This window comes from Trachemys scripta, chromosome 2, assembly GCF_013100865.1.
Source record: "Trachemys scripta elegans isolate TJP31775 chromosome 2, CAS_Tse_1.0, whole genome shotgun sequence".
Lineage (NCBI taxonomy): Eukaryota > Metazoa > Chordata > Testudines > Emydidae > Trachemys > Trachemys scripta.
Window position 1 is genome coordinate 187,116,225 of NC_048299.1, and position 15,091 is coordinate 187,131,315.

At 42.9% G+C, this 15,091-nt stretch overlaps 1 protein-coding gene across 1 annotated transcript; it reads left to right on the plus strand.

Moving 5' to 3' along the window:
- The first annotated feature begins 263 nt into the window (after window positions 1–263).
- CBLN2 (cerebellin 2 precursor) lies at window positions 264–5,845 on the plus strand. The gene is made up of 5 exons (XM_034762530.1): window positions 264–808; window positions 957–1,042; window positions 2,049–2,555; window positions 5,123–5,242; window positions 5,549–5,845. Exons 1-5 carry the CDS (start codon window positions 802–804, stop codon window positions 5,744–5,746), a joined length of 918 nt encoding a protein of 305 aa, XP_034618421.1. The 5' UTR covers window positions 264–801; the 3' UTR covers window positions 5,747–5,845.
- The last annotated feature ends 9,246 nt before the right edge of the window (window positions 5,846–15,091 follow it).

Consider the following 15,091-nt stretch of genomic DNA (forward strand, 5'->3'; position numbering starts at 1 on the left):
GGCTTTGTAAAGCAGTAAGGCTCTGCGAGCCTCCCAGATCGCACTGGGGGGAAAAGGGGAGGAGAGAACTTAATTTAAGGGTTAGGGCTCTGCCCTGTTTTTCTTTTTCCCTCCCCGAATTCCCGAGCTGCTGCTGCTCTTTCTAACGCAAACAGCCCCCTCCTGATACCCACAGGAACGCATCCCATCGCCAAGGCGACGCTAGGTGGCACTCTGCAACCGCGGTTGGCATGCGGGGCAGCCTATTGCCAGAGACAGCTGCACGGGGTGTGTGTGTGACTGTCCATGGGATGCCGGGGCGCAGGGATAAGCACTGTAATAAATGAGGAGCTGGTGCCTAAGCGAAGAGCGGGCTTTAAAGGGACAGAGACAGGAACCCGGGGACCTCGCCCTGCTTCAGGCTGTGCCCAGGGCTGAAACTGGAGTGCTCTCAGCAATGTGATATGCACTAGGAATGGATTTCACGCTGGTGGCTGCCTCCCTCCCCATTCTGCAGTTACAACTGAACCGGGGCGTGGGCTCTAAAAGCAAATAAGGAATCAGCGGGATGCCCCCATCTGTCTCTGGGGCGGGCCTTTAAACGCGTCCAGCTGGTTTCTCCTGGGGGAGAGTTTATCCCGTTTTGCGTTTCCTCTGGGATGGCTCTGGTGTAAACCCGGCTCGCTGCCGCTGCAGAGCGTTAGCCGGCCGGCCGCTCTGACCCTTGCCAGGACACTCCAGCTGGGACGATCTATCCAGGGCAGGGCTGCGAGGTGTGAGCCTGCTAGGGGGGGTGTCTTGCCGGCGTGGTCTACAGCCCCTATGCCTGGTGTGTGAGGCAGTGACGGGTGTCAGTGTGCGTGTGAAAGAGAGAGAGGGAGGGAGGGAGTGTGTGTGTGTGTGTGTGTGGGGGGGGGGGTTGTTGGCAATGGGCGGGAGAGAATGAGGCGAGTCCTGCTTCCTTTTCTTTCTGCCAGCACCATCTCAGCTCATTTTCTCTAAGCAATACAACTTCACGGACAGCTACCTAGCCAGCCCTACGCTCCCATCATGGACCTACCAGGTAACCAAAAATATCCCGGCGCTAGCTGGTCCACTTAAAATATGCATCGGCCATGGGGAGGAGGGGTTGGGGTAGAGTCTCGGGAGAGGGGGGATACATCACGGAGAATTTAATTTGTGTTGAAGACGGAGGGTAACTGAAATGCAACTTCCCAGAAAGAATCTAAATGCGATTTGGTTTCCTAGGATAGGGAGGGGGGATTTCTTAGTCTTTCTTTCCCCTCCCAAGAGGTTAATGAACCGGTAAGTTTCAAACGGGCACCCTACAGATCACAGCTCAGCTGCCTGTGGAATAGATTAAAAGTATAAATTGGTGCCCGTGCCTAAAGTCTCCGTAATTCAGAAGAAAATGTTTGCCGCAAACGGGGCTTGGAAAGAGAGCTCCGCAATGACGGGAATATGCCAGCGCTTGGCTTTGCAGTAGGAAAGGGTTTATTTTATCTTTTTTATTAATGCTTATGAAATCGCGTGGCTAACATTAGCGAAGCAGCCGCAAGCGCGCAGAGCGCATTGTCTGTGAAGCTCTTCGGGCGCCTGGCGCTTGGAGAGAACCGGCGTGGATCGCACCTTAGCAGCTGTGACAAAAAGTCAGGCTGTGGGCGCTTCGGTGGTGGTTTAAACACCCGCCTTCTGCAAGGGGGATTAAAGGCTAGTTGGGGATCTGTCAATGGGGTTTAGCTGGCTTGATTTCGAGGCTAAAAGTGTGGGGAGTGAGGAAAAAATACAACTACCGCGCACTTTCCCTTCCCATCTCAAACTGCGGGGGGGATATGGCAGCACCCCCCCCCCCCCCCCCGGGGGGATCTGTATGCCGGGAGAGGAGACATCTGGCACGGCACTTAGGCATCTCCTGAACCTGTTGTGCCCACTTAGTGACACCCTGCCAGGGAGGGAGGGAGGCGGGTGCGCGCTTGCCGGGCGGTGCTGGGTTCGCCGGGGGCTAGTGCTGTGTGTGTGTCTCTGTTCTCCCTGGATCGGTGGCTGATTGCTCTCTTTGCCGTTCCCAGGCTGTGTGCCGCCCGTCCTGTGAGGACGCCTCCTTGCCCTGCCCGGAGGAGGAGGACTCGGCTCTAGTCCCAAGCCAGCTGCCCCGGAGAGAGAGCGGGGGAGGAAACAGGCGCAGCCTCCCCTCCCTACCCTCTTGCGCCCTGATGCCGGCGCCTAGCGGGAGCAGCTGCTGGCCCCTGCCGAAGATGCCGGGGCTAGGGCGGCGGGGGGCGCTGCCGGAGCCCGCGGGCTGCTGCTACTGCCTGGCGGCGGCGCTGGCCCTGCTGCTGCTGCTTCTGCCCGCCGGCTGCCCGGTGCGTGCGCAGAACGACACAGAGCCCATCGTGCTGGAGGGCAAGTGCCTGGTGGTTTGCGACTCCAGCCCGTCGGCGGACGGGGCCATCACCTCCTCCTTGGGGATCTCGGTGCGCTCGGGCAGCGCCAAGGTGGCCTTCTCGGCCACCAGGAGCACCAACCACGAGCCATCGGAGATGAGCAACCGCACCATGACCATCTACTTCGACCAGGTCAGCCAGCTCCTGCTCTAGCCTGCCCTCTCCCCGGGGGCTGCTGCACCTCCACCCCCCATCGCTAGCCCCCCAGACCCTCCCCACTTACTGACCCCACCCCACACACACACCTGCTGTGGTCCCCTCGCCTGCATCCCAGCCACTGCATGGAGTTTGCAGAAAGCATCGGCCCGGCTGAGCAACTTCATCCTCCCTAGGAAGCGTTTGCATTTTCATTATTAATGATACATAATGTAGGCTTCTGCTTCGCATTTCTATGGCGCCTTCCAGGCAAGGATCCCAAAGCTCCCAGCAAATCTTTTCTGATGGGAGTTAAAGGGGGCGAGGGCGTGCAGACCTCAGGACAGTAGGTCATTCAGTATAGCAACCCCCGTGCTCACTGGGAGTCAGTGAATCTGCCGATTCCGAGTGCATTTGGCAATGTTACCGCGTCTGTCTGGGTGAAGGGGTTTCCCATCCTGTGTTGTCAAAGTAGCCAAACGATGCGTAGCGAAAGAGTAGGTTCATTTTGCACGATTTATATACAGTGCAGAATGGTGATACTGTCTTAGAAGGCACCCTGAGCTCATTCTGTTTTCATCGTATCTTTCCTGCGTGGATTCCCCCCTACCATTTCGTAGGATTACCCGATTTTTGTGTGTTGTTCTGATTAACGAATGGGTTGATTTTTGGTCTGCAACGTTATTTATTCTGTTGCATATGGATCTAGAACTCGTTAGTATCTTAAACAAAAACAAACAAACAAACAAACAAACAAAAACTCTACCCCTCTAAATCTTAATCAGTTACAGCTTAACTAAGGAGTCTCGACCATGCCCTTTGATATGGAGACAGAGATTTCTGTACGTCCTTTATTGTATATATTTGGCTCTCATCAGTTTGTTCATGTAACTTCATCTCCATGTTTCCACAGTAATTAAGCTATTTTCTTTTTCCTCATGGTGTTCATTTTTTCTTTAGTTCATTGGGGAAAATGATGGAGGTTAGAGTTTTAATTTGTTTAGGGGGGTTGCTTTTTAATTTTATCCATAATTTCAGTTCAGAAAAAAAGTAAAACAAGGATTACAGCCTGTAAATCTAATAGTCTGACAGAAAATATTGAAAAGAGAGAGAACTGGTGTTTGATATACCTACTGGCCAGACCCTTCTTCCTTCATCATCTCAACCCCTCAAATACAAAACTGGGACTGGGATCACCAGTCATCTGAGCAGTAGGTTGAGAAATAAAGGAAAATGGGAAGAAAGGAAGGAAGAAGGGCTTAATAGGACTCTAGGACTCTGAATGTCCCCCCCCCTTCCTCCTTTTAGTGACTCTCTTATGTTAACAAGCACAGGGAATGGTAATCCATAGAATATTGTGAGAGAGTGGATAGAGCCAGGGTGGGGATGAAGAATAAGGACATTCAGAAATCCCTTTTGAAACATTCAGCCAGGTTCACAGTTGTGTTTTGCTTTGGGTTGTCTAGTCTGCCTGGGTTTTATTGTTTTTTAAACGGCTTTTCTCAACTGAATTTGGAAAGATTGAATTTTACTACTTGCCTAGTTATAGATAACAAAACGTGGGCACATTCACTATATAGTGTGGGTTTTATCCGTGTCCATTTAAAACACCCAAACAGTTTGTAAGTAGATTTCTGAGAGAGGAGACTGGGCAGAAGAACTGGGGGCCCAGTCTTGATCCCATTGACTTCAATGCAAGTTTCATCATTAACTTCAGTGGAAGCAGGAGTGGGCCTCTCTTGCAATGGCTGAGTAGATGTTGATATTTTGTGAATGTGATTTCCTCTTAATTGTAAATATGGCAAATTGGGGAGTATTCTGGAGAAAAACAAAACAAAAAAAACCAGTAACAAACCCTGAACAGTTTCTTCCCATAGATTCTCTCCTGCCCCTTTCCACTTGGTAAAGTGGTTTGGCTGATTAACTTGGTATAGAAGGTCACCTTACTTCATTCTAATTGTATGAGTGCACTCCCATGCAACTGTCTTCACTATTCCTTACTCCAGGTTCTGAGATGGCCAGAGCTTCTTCCTGTGGTTATAATGCATCCCACTTATTTATTCAAGTCCGTTATAATTGGTACCAACCCTCCAGAGGAAGAGAAAGAGAGGAGTGAATTGGCAGAAATGATATATAATTCCTCCATCCCTCCACTCAGCTACAACATGTTTAAGTCCTATTTTGTTATGTATTTGTTTAACACGTTAAATTTAGGGCATAATTAGTTCCAAGAGTGCCATATAAAAATCCATTGCACATTTACTTGAGAGTTACTGTTCCCTTCTCTTTGTCTGTCAGTGATAATATGCCTTCCCCTCCTTTACTTCACTGGGGCTGTGGTGTTTTCACTCAGTCTAACAGGTTTGGGTTCGTCACTGTGTTAATAAATCACTTTATGAACTACAATACTTTTTAAAATGCCTTGGAAATTGACTCCTTCCCCCTGCAGTACAGTTTAATTGTATTGCAATTACCATTTCCAATAGGCTTTATATAGGTCATGGAGCTGATGCAAAAAATTTTTTGGCACTTAATTGATTTGACTTTGTTTGTTTGCTTTCCAGGTATTAGTTAATATTGGCAACCATTTTGATCTTGCTTCCAGTATATTTGTAGCACCAAGAAAAGGGATTTATAGTTTCAGTTTCCACGTGGTCAAGGTCTATAACAGACAAACTATCCAGGTGGGTAGTAATTTAAACACTTCATTGAAGATTCTTCATTCCTGTACTCTTTGCTTTTAAAATTTGGACCTATAAGCACTAGTTAGTATATAAAAAGCACAATAAGTGAAGAATTTATACATTTACTGTTTATTAAAGTGAACATTTTGTCTGCTGTATAAAATGATGGAATGAAATAAAAATAATAATTGATTACTTTTAGATTAGTTCAAACCTGTTGCTTTTGAGTGTGAAAGGTTAATGAAGTGCATAAACAAAAATTACTTAATATTGAGAAAACTCAGATTCTGTCTCTTTGCATTTTAGGTAAGTTTAATGCAAAACGGCTACCCAGTGATTTCAGCTTTTGCAGGGGATCAGGATGTCACCAGAGAAGCAGCCAGCAATGGAGTCTTGCTCCACATGGAGAGAGAAGATAAAGTGCATCTCAAACTGGAAAGGGGTAACCTCATGGGAGGGTGGAAATACTCAACCTTTTCTGGCTTCTTAGTCTTTCCACTATAAAGGAAGACCAGATAGGAGCCAGATTCTTGAGCTAGAACAAGGATTGAGTCGTTAATGACACCCTGAACTTGGCAGAACATGATGATATTTCCAACCACGCAGTCAGACTGTCATGGTAGAAGAATGATAACCTTCTAAACTCCAATATTTGCTTTGAATATTGACAATTCCTCGGGAAACCTGCGCCTCTAATTAGTTTTAGACGACAGTGATCTTTAGGAGAAATGAAATTATCGACCTGAGCAATTTGTACCTGTGATTGTAAAGTCAATTTCGGATTTTATTGTTGGGATCATTGACTTTTTTTCTTTCTTTCTGTTGTTGTTGTTGTTGTCCTGATGAGACAATTAACTCGGAGCACACAATCACTTGTCAAAGGCTCACTCCGGAGCCAGAAGAATCCACCACCTGATGAAGTGTTCTTTCAATGATTTTTTTTTTCTTTGTGTTGTATAGCCTTAAGGAAAAAAAAGAGAAAAAAATGGCTTCAGTCTCAGTCCTGTATTTTCTGGGGGAGGGGGAATTCTGAACATTATTGTGTCAAGAAGTGCTTTATCCAGTGAAGCAAAATTTGCACGATTGGAACCTATTTTGTTTTGTGGTGTTTATATTTTTCATCAACAACTTATTTTTGTGTTCTGATTTTTTGTGCTAAAAATTGTAAGCTAAATTAATCAATAAGACAAAACAAAGCACATATATACTTTGTAGCTCCAAGTAAAATTAACCAATGAACAATTCTATGTGCACTTTTCAAATGATCTTTACAGATGCATTTAGAGAGGGAGCTATGTGATTCTTGAGTTATAACCTCAAATCCATAAAGAAACTGACATTTCTGAATTATCCTGACATTTCTAGAAGAAACAGTAGAGGCTTTGAATATCTTATCTGACCATACCCTAAAATATATAATTTCTTTGCATTACTGAGTGTATTTTGGTGCTTTTATCTGATATGTATTTATTCTATGTGTTTATTAATGCTTAAATACAGTTTGTGGGAGCACTGAAAGATGACAGACCAAACTTCTTCCTCTCCAAGTTAAATAAAAGAAGATCCCTGTTTTCCCCCACCGGGATCAGGTATATCACCAGTTACCACTAGTATTTCTGAAAGCATATGGTAGTAGGTTGTCAGAGGCCTGAGGCTGTAAAACTGGTTGAAAGTTTATATAGCATCAGTGAATGCACCACAAATTATATGATTTTTTTTTATTTATGTATTGTCTGTATATGCTTCTCCTCTTAGCACACAGGGTCCAAAGAGATCTGGGTGCAGACTCCATCCAGTACTGTATGCCAGGAAAAGTCATTGATTCCAAATGATAAAAGACGAAACCTCAGGTTGAATTCAAATTCATCCTTTTTCCGTCAATGTAACCAAAATGCCGACTAACTTAAGATTCAGAATAAATGGGTTTGATGTCCATCTTGCTTTTTCACTTCTATATATAAGGGTCAGAGTATTAAATTGTGCACTTAGGAGATACTGCAGTTCTTGCTCATTGAGCTCATTAGAGGAATTTTATTTTATTTGTCTTGCTATTAAGTCTGTAAGTAATTTGAGTATTTAATTTTTATATTTTGTCAGGTTTCCCCCCCCTCCCGCCACTACAAACATAATGCAAGGACATTTGCAGAATGTTAATGGTGGACATAGTGCATTTCAATATTATGATGGCCATGTTGTTTTCATTGTAAATTTATCATTAAAGGACATTGCCCATTTAAAAAAAAATATTATTTAAAAAAGAAACAAACCTTATCTGTGTTTGCTCTAATACCTCAGATTATTAAAACTGAAATAATTTTAAAAATCTACTGTATTTTCACTATGTATGCTGTTTGTTTACTTTTGGCACTTTACTTAGCTTGGCTAAGGGAAAAAAGACTGGTCAGTTTTAATTTTTTGTTTTTAATCAGTTACACTTTCTGGTTCTCATGCACTGGTGCACTGCTGCAATTATTTGGTTACAAACTCTTCAGGGGTATGTTTAAATCAAGGGGGAAAACTATTTCAATTTGAATAAAAAGAAATAATGAAAACAATTTTATAAAAATTAGATAGTGCAAACCCACTTGTTTCTTTTATCTAATTTTGGGGTATAAAAGACCTGACAGACTCCTTTGAACAAGTAGACACTGAAGTGGGAGCAAGTTACTGAGTTTAGAGTTTCTGAGATAGCCTCTCAGATTTGTTTTCAAATCTTGTTTAGCGTAATCAAATATGAGGTCCCATTGACCTCACTGTGGTTATTCATGTGAATAGGTGAGCCCGATCAAGCCCTGATTCTTGCCTCAGCCAAGAGATTCCAATTAAGAGGAGGACCCCTTCCCAAAACTAGAGATATTCTAGCAAGTTACTTAGGCCACTGTGAGTGCAGAATATGCAGTAGAATCTCCTTTTTCCTTTCAAGTGCATCACCTCTATCTTGACCATTTATTTAAAAATAATGGATAGATCATGCTTTCAATCTGTCTCTGAGGTGGAGGAAGGCCTCTGATTTATTGTTCATTTCCCTATTGTTTCATTCCAAGTCTTGTGTTGTGGTACCAAGGGAGGGAGTTAGAAAACTTGTATAAAATGCTAAATTAAAGGCAAACTGAATAGCATGTTCTTATTCTGCACTAGCTATACTGAGAATAGTTTTTTTTTCTTCCCAGAGAATTCTCTGCAACTGTTAGCTTTCTCCCCACTCTGTTTTACTAAAGTAGTTTCTAAGACTGTAGAGGGCCCAGTCTGGCTTTCATTGAAGTCATTGGGTGCATCAATGGTAAATGTAATATTTCAATATCTGTATCAGAGAGACGAGACATACACTGTAGAACTCAACAAAAAAACAAACAGACTTGCTAAAGAAAGCCTAATACAGTAGTCATGGACAGTAAATTTAATTTAATAGTGATTGATGAAAGTAACTTTATTTCATTGGATGCAATTTAATGTTGGCCTAAATGACGTTGTAAATTTCATGCTGGTAAGCAGTGTGAGAGTTAGTAAATGTAAATGTACTTCCTAAGGGAGCAGAAGAATGGGATCATAACACGAATAGCGACCAACATGAGAATCTTAAGAAAGGTGAGACAGGACAGGCTCCCTGCAGCTCTAGTAGGAAAGCTTTAGCTCCCTGTTTTTTTGTTTTTTTGTTTTTTTTTTTACAGTGGTGCCCTTTGGATGGTGGAAGCCAGGAGCTGCATTAGGAAAAGAGAAATATTGTCAGTGTACCTTGTTCAGTTCCTCTAGCACTGTGACAAGTACAAGCAGAGTTTGAACTTGACCCTTCAAGGCGCTGTGTGCCCTCAACTCCTATTGAAAGCAGTGGGAGTTAAGCATTTCTCAGAAGTGGTCAGCAGCTTGCAGCATTGACCTGGGTATGCAGAAACCATCCTCCCAACCAACCAATCAAAAAAAAACCCACATCAAGGAAACACTCATGAGTTACATTGTGTTTGTCTGTTTTATCTTTTCTGCTTTTAAACAGGAACATCCAATTTCTATTGGAGAAGCTTCTGTTTACACTTGACCAAATTGGCAAAGTATATGATAGACTTAAAAAATCCAGCATCATTAATGAGCTAGTTATATCATTTTCATGGGCAATGATTTGTCAGTATAAAACCTATGAAAATAATATTTACTATAAATATATTAAAAATACAGTGCATGTCCATGGGACAATTTGCATTTTTAGGCAGTGGGACCACTTGCAGACCTAGTATATAGTAGTGTGACTCCCATTTATTCTAGTGTTGTATTTGGCCTAATAAGTAAAGGTCTTTGTTTAATGAATGAGTCTGACTGATAAACACATAATTTTGATCGACCTGACTCTTACTTTGGTTATGCAGTTTCATGAATCAGAATGATTGAAATATTGCTTTATGATCATTGACTACCTGTTAAAAAGATCTTGGTACACTGTTATAAACTCCTGGGGTTAAGGTGGGTGAGGTAATATCTTTTATTGAACCAACTTCTGTTGGTGAGAGAAACAAGTACATCGCAACCACAATTATACACAGAAAGGCTGGGTGGACTTAACACAGGGAATCCTTTGATTTAATGCTTTTATAATCAAGTATCAGCAAAATGAAAGTCTGCTTTCTTAGCAAAATAAATAAATTACTTTCTGAATGAAAAGGCCAGTCTTGCTTTCCTTACTCATATGAGTAATTCTGTTGATATAAATGGGACTATTTGCATGAATAAGGTGAGCAATATTGGGCCTGAATTGGGGAAGTGTAGACTTTTGTCAGAGTCTGATCCTGCTTACTTTTAAAATCAATGGAAATAATCATTTTGACTTCAGTGGGAACCCTACCTGCTGCAGGCAACAATCTGCAATTTAAAAGTGTTACAGTATTGATCATAATCCTCCCGATGCAACCCAAGTACTAGAGAAACTCCTTTAACTCATTGTGTTATAAATCCATCTTCAAAATGAGCATCTTTCTGGTTTTATACAACTTTATAAACAATATAGCTGCTTTTTTTCCCTGTTAGACCTTATTGGTGCCACCCAAAATGAAATTGTTATGTTTATATCATGCCTTGCTGAACTTTACCATGAAAATATGTGGCATATGTGGAGTTCACATAACATTTCATACTTCCCCCCATGACAAAATAAACGAAATTAATTCAGTGAATCCCAAGCACTCTTCAGCAATAAAATAATAAAGATGACAAATTCATGTGTCTACGTTAACCCTAAATGTATTTTGTTTCATTATGCTGATTTTCTTCTAAGTTCAAATATGTAAGAAATAGTAGTTGGCTCATAATTAAAATTTACATTACATATTTTAATTTTCTGACAAATCTACAGATCAAATGCTGCAAATAATGTAAATAGTAGCCTAGTGAGATATTGCAATATCATTAATATGAACTCCAAGTACAATAAATAGAAAAAATCTGCCTCAGTAGAAAGGTGGCAGAGTTAAGCACTAGCGAATAGGAAATGCCAAAATTAAGGTAGCAGCATTGATGATGTGATTGCTGTCACTTCCACTATAATAATGATCAATGTAATCTTTAAATATGGGAATGTTAAAGAAGTTGCATTGAAATATCTTGTGATCTATTCTTTATTGAAAGGATCTCATTCAGTGTGCTTATTACAATGACTTTGCAGAAATAGAACCTCTCATATATATAACTGCTATCACTACACTAGGCGTAATGGAGTTGACTGTCATTAGTTCTAATGGATTCTTTTGGCTCTGTGTGCACAGTATATTGAGAGATCGAGAGAGACGGGGGTGTAAGGGGGTTGTACAAATAGATAGCATTTTCTTATGTACCTTGTCCTTCATTTCACCTAAATATTACCTAAAAATATTTTCTCCCATTTTAGCAATAGGTACTGTAAAGCGATAGATACTATATATTAATATCTATAACTGAAGATACATTGAGAAATATAATTGCAAATAATTTTATAAATATAAGTTCAGAGAGCTGCCACTGTTTAAGTAGTGTTTAAGATGAAGTGAAGCACAGAATTAATAATAAAAATAGCTTCTGTGGTTTCAAGAAGCTCCAGTTCTGTTAAAGCTCTTGTGATGTATGAACTCCTCTGAGCTGAGTAATGCATCCCGAGAACTGCTGTAAAACACCAGACAGTGGAACTATCACAAATTGGCAATTCTTTCTGTCCTTAATCGATTGGCATCGGTTGGAAAGTAGGTGGTACACATCAATGTTAAAACTGTAAGGGAAAATTCATCCCTCTTGTTTAGCGGCTGCAATATTCCCCTGCTATCTTCCTTTTTTCCCTCTGTACATTTTCGGCATAGCGATGCTCCTTGTATGTCACATGTCCAAAACAAGACTATGGAATCCTACTGTGCATTCATGGGGGACAGGATCAGAGGGATCACCCTCTTCTCTCACCCCTTCTCTCCCCATCACCCTCCATACACACACTCTTGATTTTTATCTTCACTAGAAAAAGGGTCAACACTGCAGCATTCATTTCTAAGTACGTGCAGTAAGTATAGGATTTGGTGCATGACAAACTATATAAGAGAGAATCTTTCTACTCCCTAGCAAATTATTTATCCTTAAGTGCTTTATTAGATTTCTTGGGAGATTTTTTTTTTTTTTACAGTGGTTTCTAACACATCTGCCTGGGAACCACCAGCAAGAAACAGTTTCTCTGTCCCGTCTCCTCTAACCTGACCTTGCTGGAGATTCTTGTATTACCATTAATCATCATAATCTTGCTCAGTATAATAACTGTGCCCTTTATCTTGACTCTCTAGTCAAAATGAGCTTCCATAATAACTTTATTTTGATATAAAAACATAGATTTTCCTTCCTCTTTCCAAAGGTTTCCACTACTTCCTAGCTCTATAACACAGCAATACATTAACACCATTCTCTTACCAAGAACTTCTCATCACTGAGACCTGTAACCTCTTGCTGTATCGTTTGGAGGGAAATTCCTAATTTTTGATTCATTTTAATGCAGACTTTATAAAATATCTTATTCTTGTGATGGAGCATTTTTAACAATGTTTTTCAGTGAAACATTTAACCTCTCACTCATAATTTTTTGAAATCTTGTCCATTCAAATGATCATAGCTTCTGAGTCCTATCTATTAGACACACGAGCCTGCAGTTCTGCACCCAAAGTACCCATTGAACTGAGCCCTAACTGGTTAATAAGGGACAGAAAACAAAGACAATTAAAATAGAATGTACATGAATAGTGAGTTCTGATAAATATTTTGATCCTGTTAAATCTATTTCCCAGAGGGGAGAATTTGCATATTAGAGGTGACCCTCCAGTGTTTGATCCTCTTAGTCCTTTTAAACCATCCTATGGCCAGAGATACTAGAAAACTTTCTACATCCTCACAGAGCCTTTTCAGGTAATATAAACCTTGGAGTGCAAGTGTTAGGAGGCAGGAAAAGAAAAGGAGAATGTGAAAGACAGTTTTTTGAGTAGATGCAGCTATGTATTCCATTAAGATGTGCACATGAAGCTAGGGAACTTTGCCTAGCAATACCCCTTGGGGCTGTGCTTGCACCCTGTGGCCCTAGCCTCTCCCCTGGCTATATAAAAGTGTCACCAGCCCAACCCCCCTCAGTTCCTTCTTGCCACCTGCAGCTAGAGTCGGCGCCTGGCATGGGCAGTATGTGACTTCCACATCTGAGGAGGCTGGGTGTGAACACCAGAAGCCTCCTCCCCTGAGGCCCTGCCCACGCTCCACCCCAGGTCCGGCCTGGGACTCGGAGGAGGGGATGGAGAGGTGCAAGTGGTGGGTGGGGGGCTCCTCAGGGGAAGAGGCGGAATGGGGACAAGAAGAGGAGCAGCACCGGCGAGGCTACAGGGGAAGAGGACGAATGGGAGTGGGGCCTGAGGGCAGAGTGCAGGCGGGCTACGACCCAGGTGCCCTTTTGATGGTGGCGCTCCAAAGACAGTGGGCTGGTGTGCTTCCAAAGAGATTTGCACCGCATCCTGTTCGGAGTGGCTTAGCCTCCCCTGGCCTCTTATACCCGCTGCCCATGGAGCTTGGTGTGGTGTTTTCACCTCACATTTTCACTCCATTTTTTGAGTCTTTTTTTTCTTTTCTTTTTCTTCTAGATAATAGCTAGTTAGTAATACCGTAGGTTTAGTTTAGTGTTAGAATAGTTGGCTGCCCTGTGTGATGTTCACACCAGGATTTAAGCATTGTTCACTGTGTGGGGTGCCACCCCCAAATAGTGATCCCCCCATGTGGTGCTTATTGTGTCTTGGTGAGTGACACATTCTGTAAGTAATTCAAGTAACTCAGTCTGTAAGTAATTCAAGAAGAGGATTCATCTGGCAAGAGATTTTTCAGCTGAAGCAGCACCTTCTGGAGCAGGCCATGAGGCCTACTTCTGCACCAAAGCCCTCATTTGATTGGCAGTCACCTTTGAATACCACTCCACATTCAGACCCTACTGATTTCCCCAAGAGGAAGAAGAGTAATTTCCCCTCCTCTCGTATGGCAAGGAAGAGGTCCCATAATATTAATCAGGACTACTCCAGGGCTCAAGGAGACTCTCCCTCATCTTATAAGATGAATGCTGACCAGCACCATACTCCTTCCGACATGCAGGATGGAGCAGGTCTCTCTAACTGATCCCCCGTATGGCACTGACATCAGCGAGAATCTGTACCATCAACTCCAGTTCTGGCCATGGGACATCTGTTGAGTTTGGTACTGATGATGTTGGTATCAGTGCCTATGGTCTCCATGCAGGTAGCACATCAGGCAGTTTCAGATCTGATTTGCCTCTCTGTGACTGACTCTAGTTCAGGAGTTTTCCAGTGCCATAGTTTCTACCACTTCATCCTCTGTCATGCCCTGGGAACCTTCTGGCTGGGTCACAGAGTTGCCATGTTCCTCAGTATCCCAGCTCGCACCACCAATATCACAGGGTGTGGAATTGAGTCTGATGCCATCCCTGACAATGAAGGCCCACAGCAGCTGCACTCTTCAGCTTCATCATTGCGATGGTAGCAGATCCCATCATTGATCTTGGTACAGTCCTTGGTCTTGGTGCTGGCGCCTTCTATGGTACTGGGTGGAAGTGTCTCTCACATGGAATTGTGTGCCAATTCCCTATTCCCCTTCTGCACCAATACCATCCCTATCCAGATGAATTGGATGCGTCCGAATGTTTGTTCACCCTGGCAGGACTGGCTCCCCCGTTGTCACCAAAGAATCTCTGGGACTCATCAAGATCCAGGTTGGGGTCATCCTCCCCTTCACCTTTTCCCGATAGGCACCAGAGACCACCTTCAGAACAACATTGGAACCAAAATCAGTGTTGTTCCTACAGTCAGGACATGGGCTCTTGTCCTAGTATCTACTGGATCTTGTGGTTCAAGAACAGGATCCATTATTGGCACAGCAAACTGCTTCTTTGTACTCTCTGGATGACTCTTGTGTGCTGGGCTTCTCCTGTCTGATGTCTGAGGACTTTAAGGCATATCAGGACATCCTTACGCATATGGCCACTACATTAGGCATCCAGGCTGAATTTCTGAAGGAGAAAATGCATAAGCTGCTGGATGCCCTCCAACCATCAGCCCTCCATCTTCTCTCCATCAGAGGCTCTACTTTTGATGTTCAATATGAAAGAACTGAGAGGGATAGGAGCGGCATAGCCGTTATATAGCCAGCAGAGGGGCTAAGGCCGCAGGGTTTTCAAACAACTGAGTGATCCTTCATCATGAACAGCAGTGAGGTAAAGAGGCTAGAATGTAGGAACAGCAGATGGGTTCTTTAAAAAACATGAAGATCACGTGTCTGTTATTTGCACCTGTGTCAACCCCGAATATATACATTATGGCTGTA

Coding starts and splice junctions, on each gene's coding strand:
- CBLN2 (XM_034762530.1), top strand. Junction 2,556..5,122: donor TGACCATCTACTTCGACCAG/GTCAGCCAGCTC, acceptor TTTGCTTTCCAG/GTATTAGTTAATATTGGCAA. Junction 5,243..5,548: donor ATAACAGACAAACTATCCAG/GTGGGTAGTAAT, acceptor TTTGCATTTTAG/GTAAGTTTAATGCAAAACGG.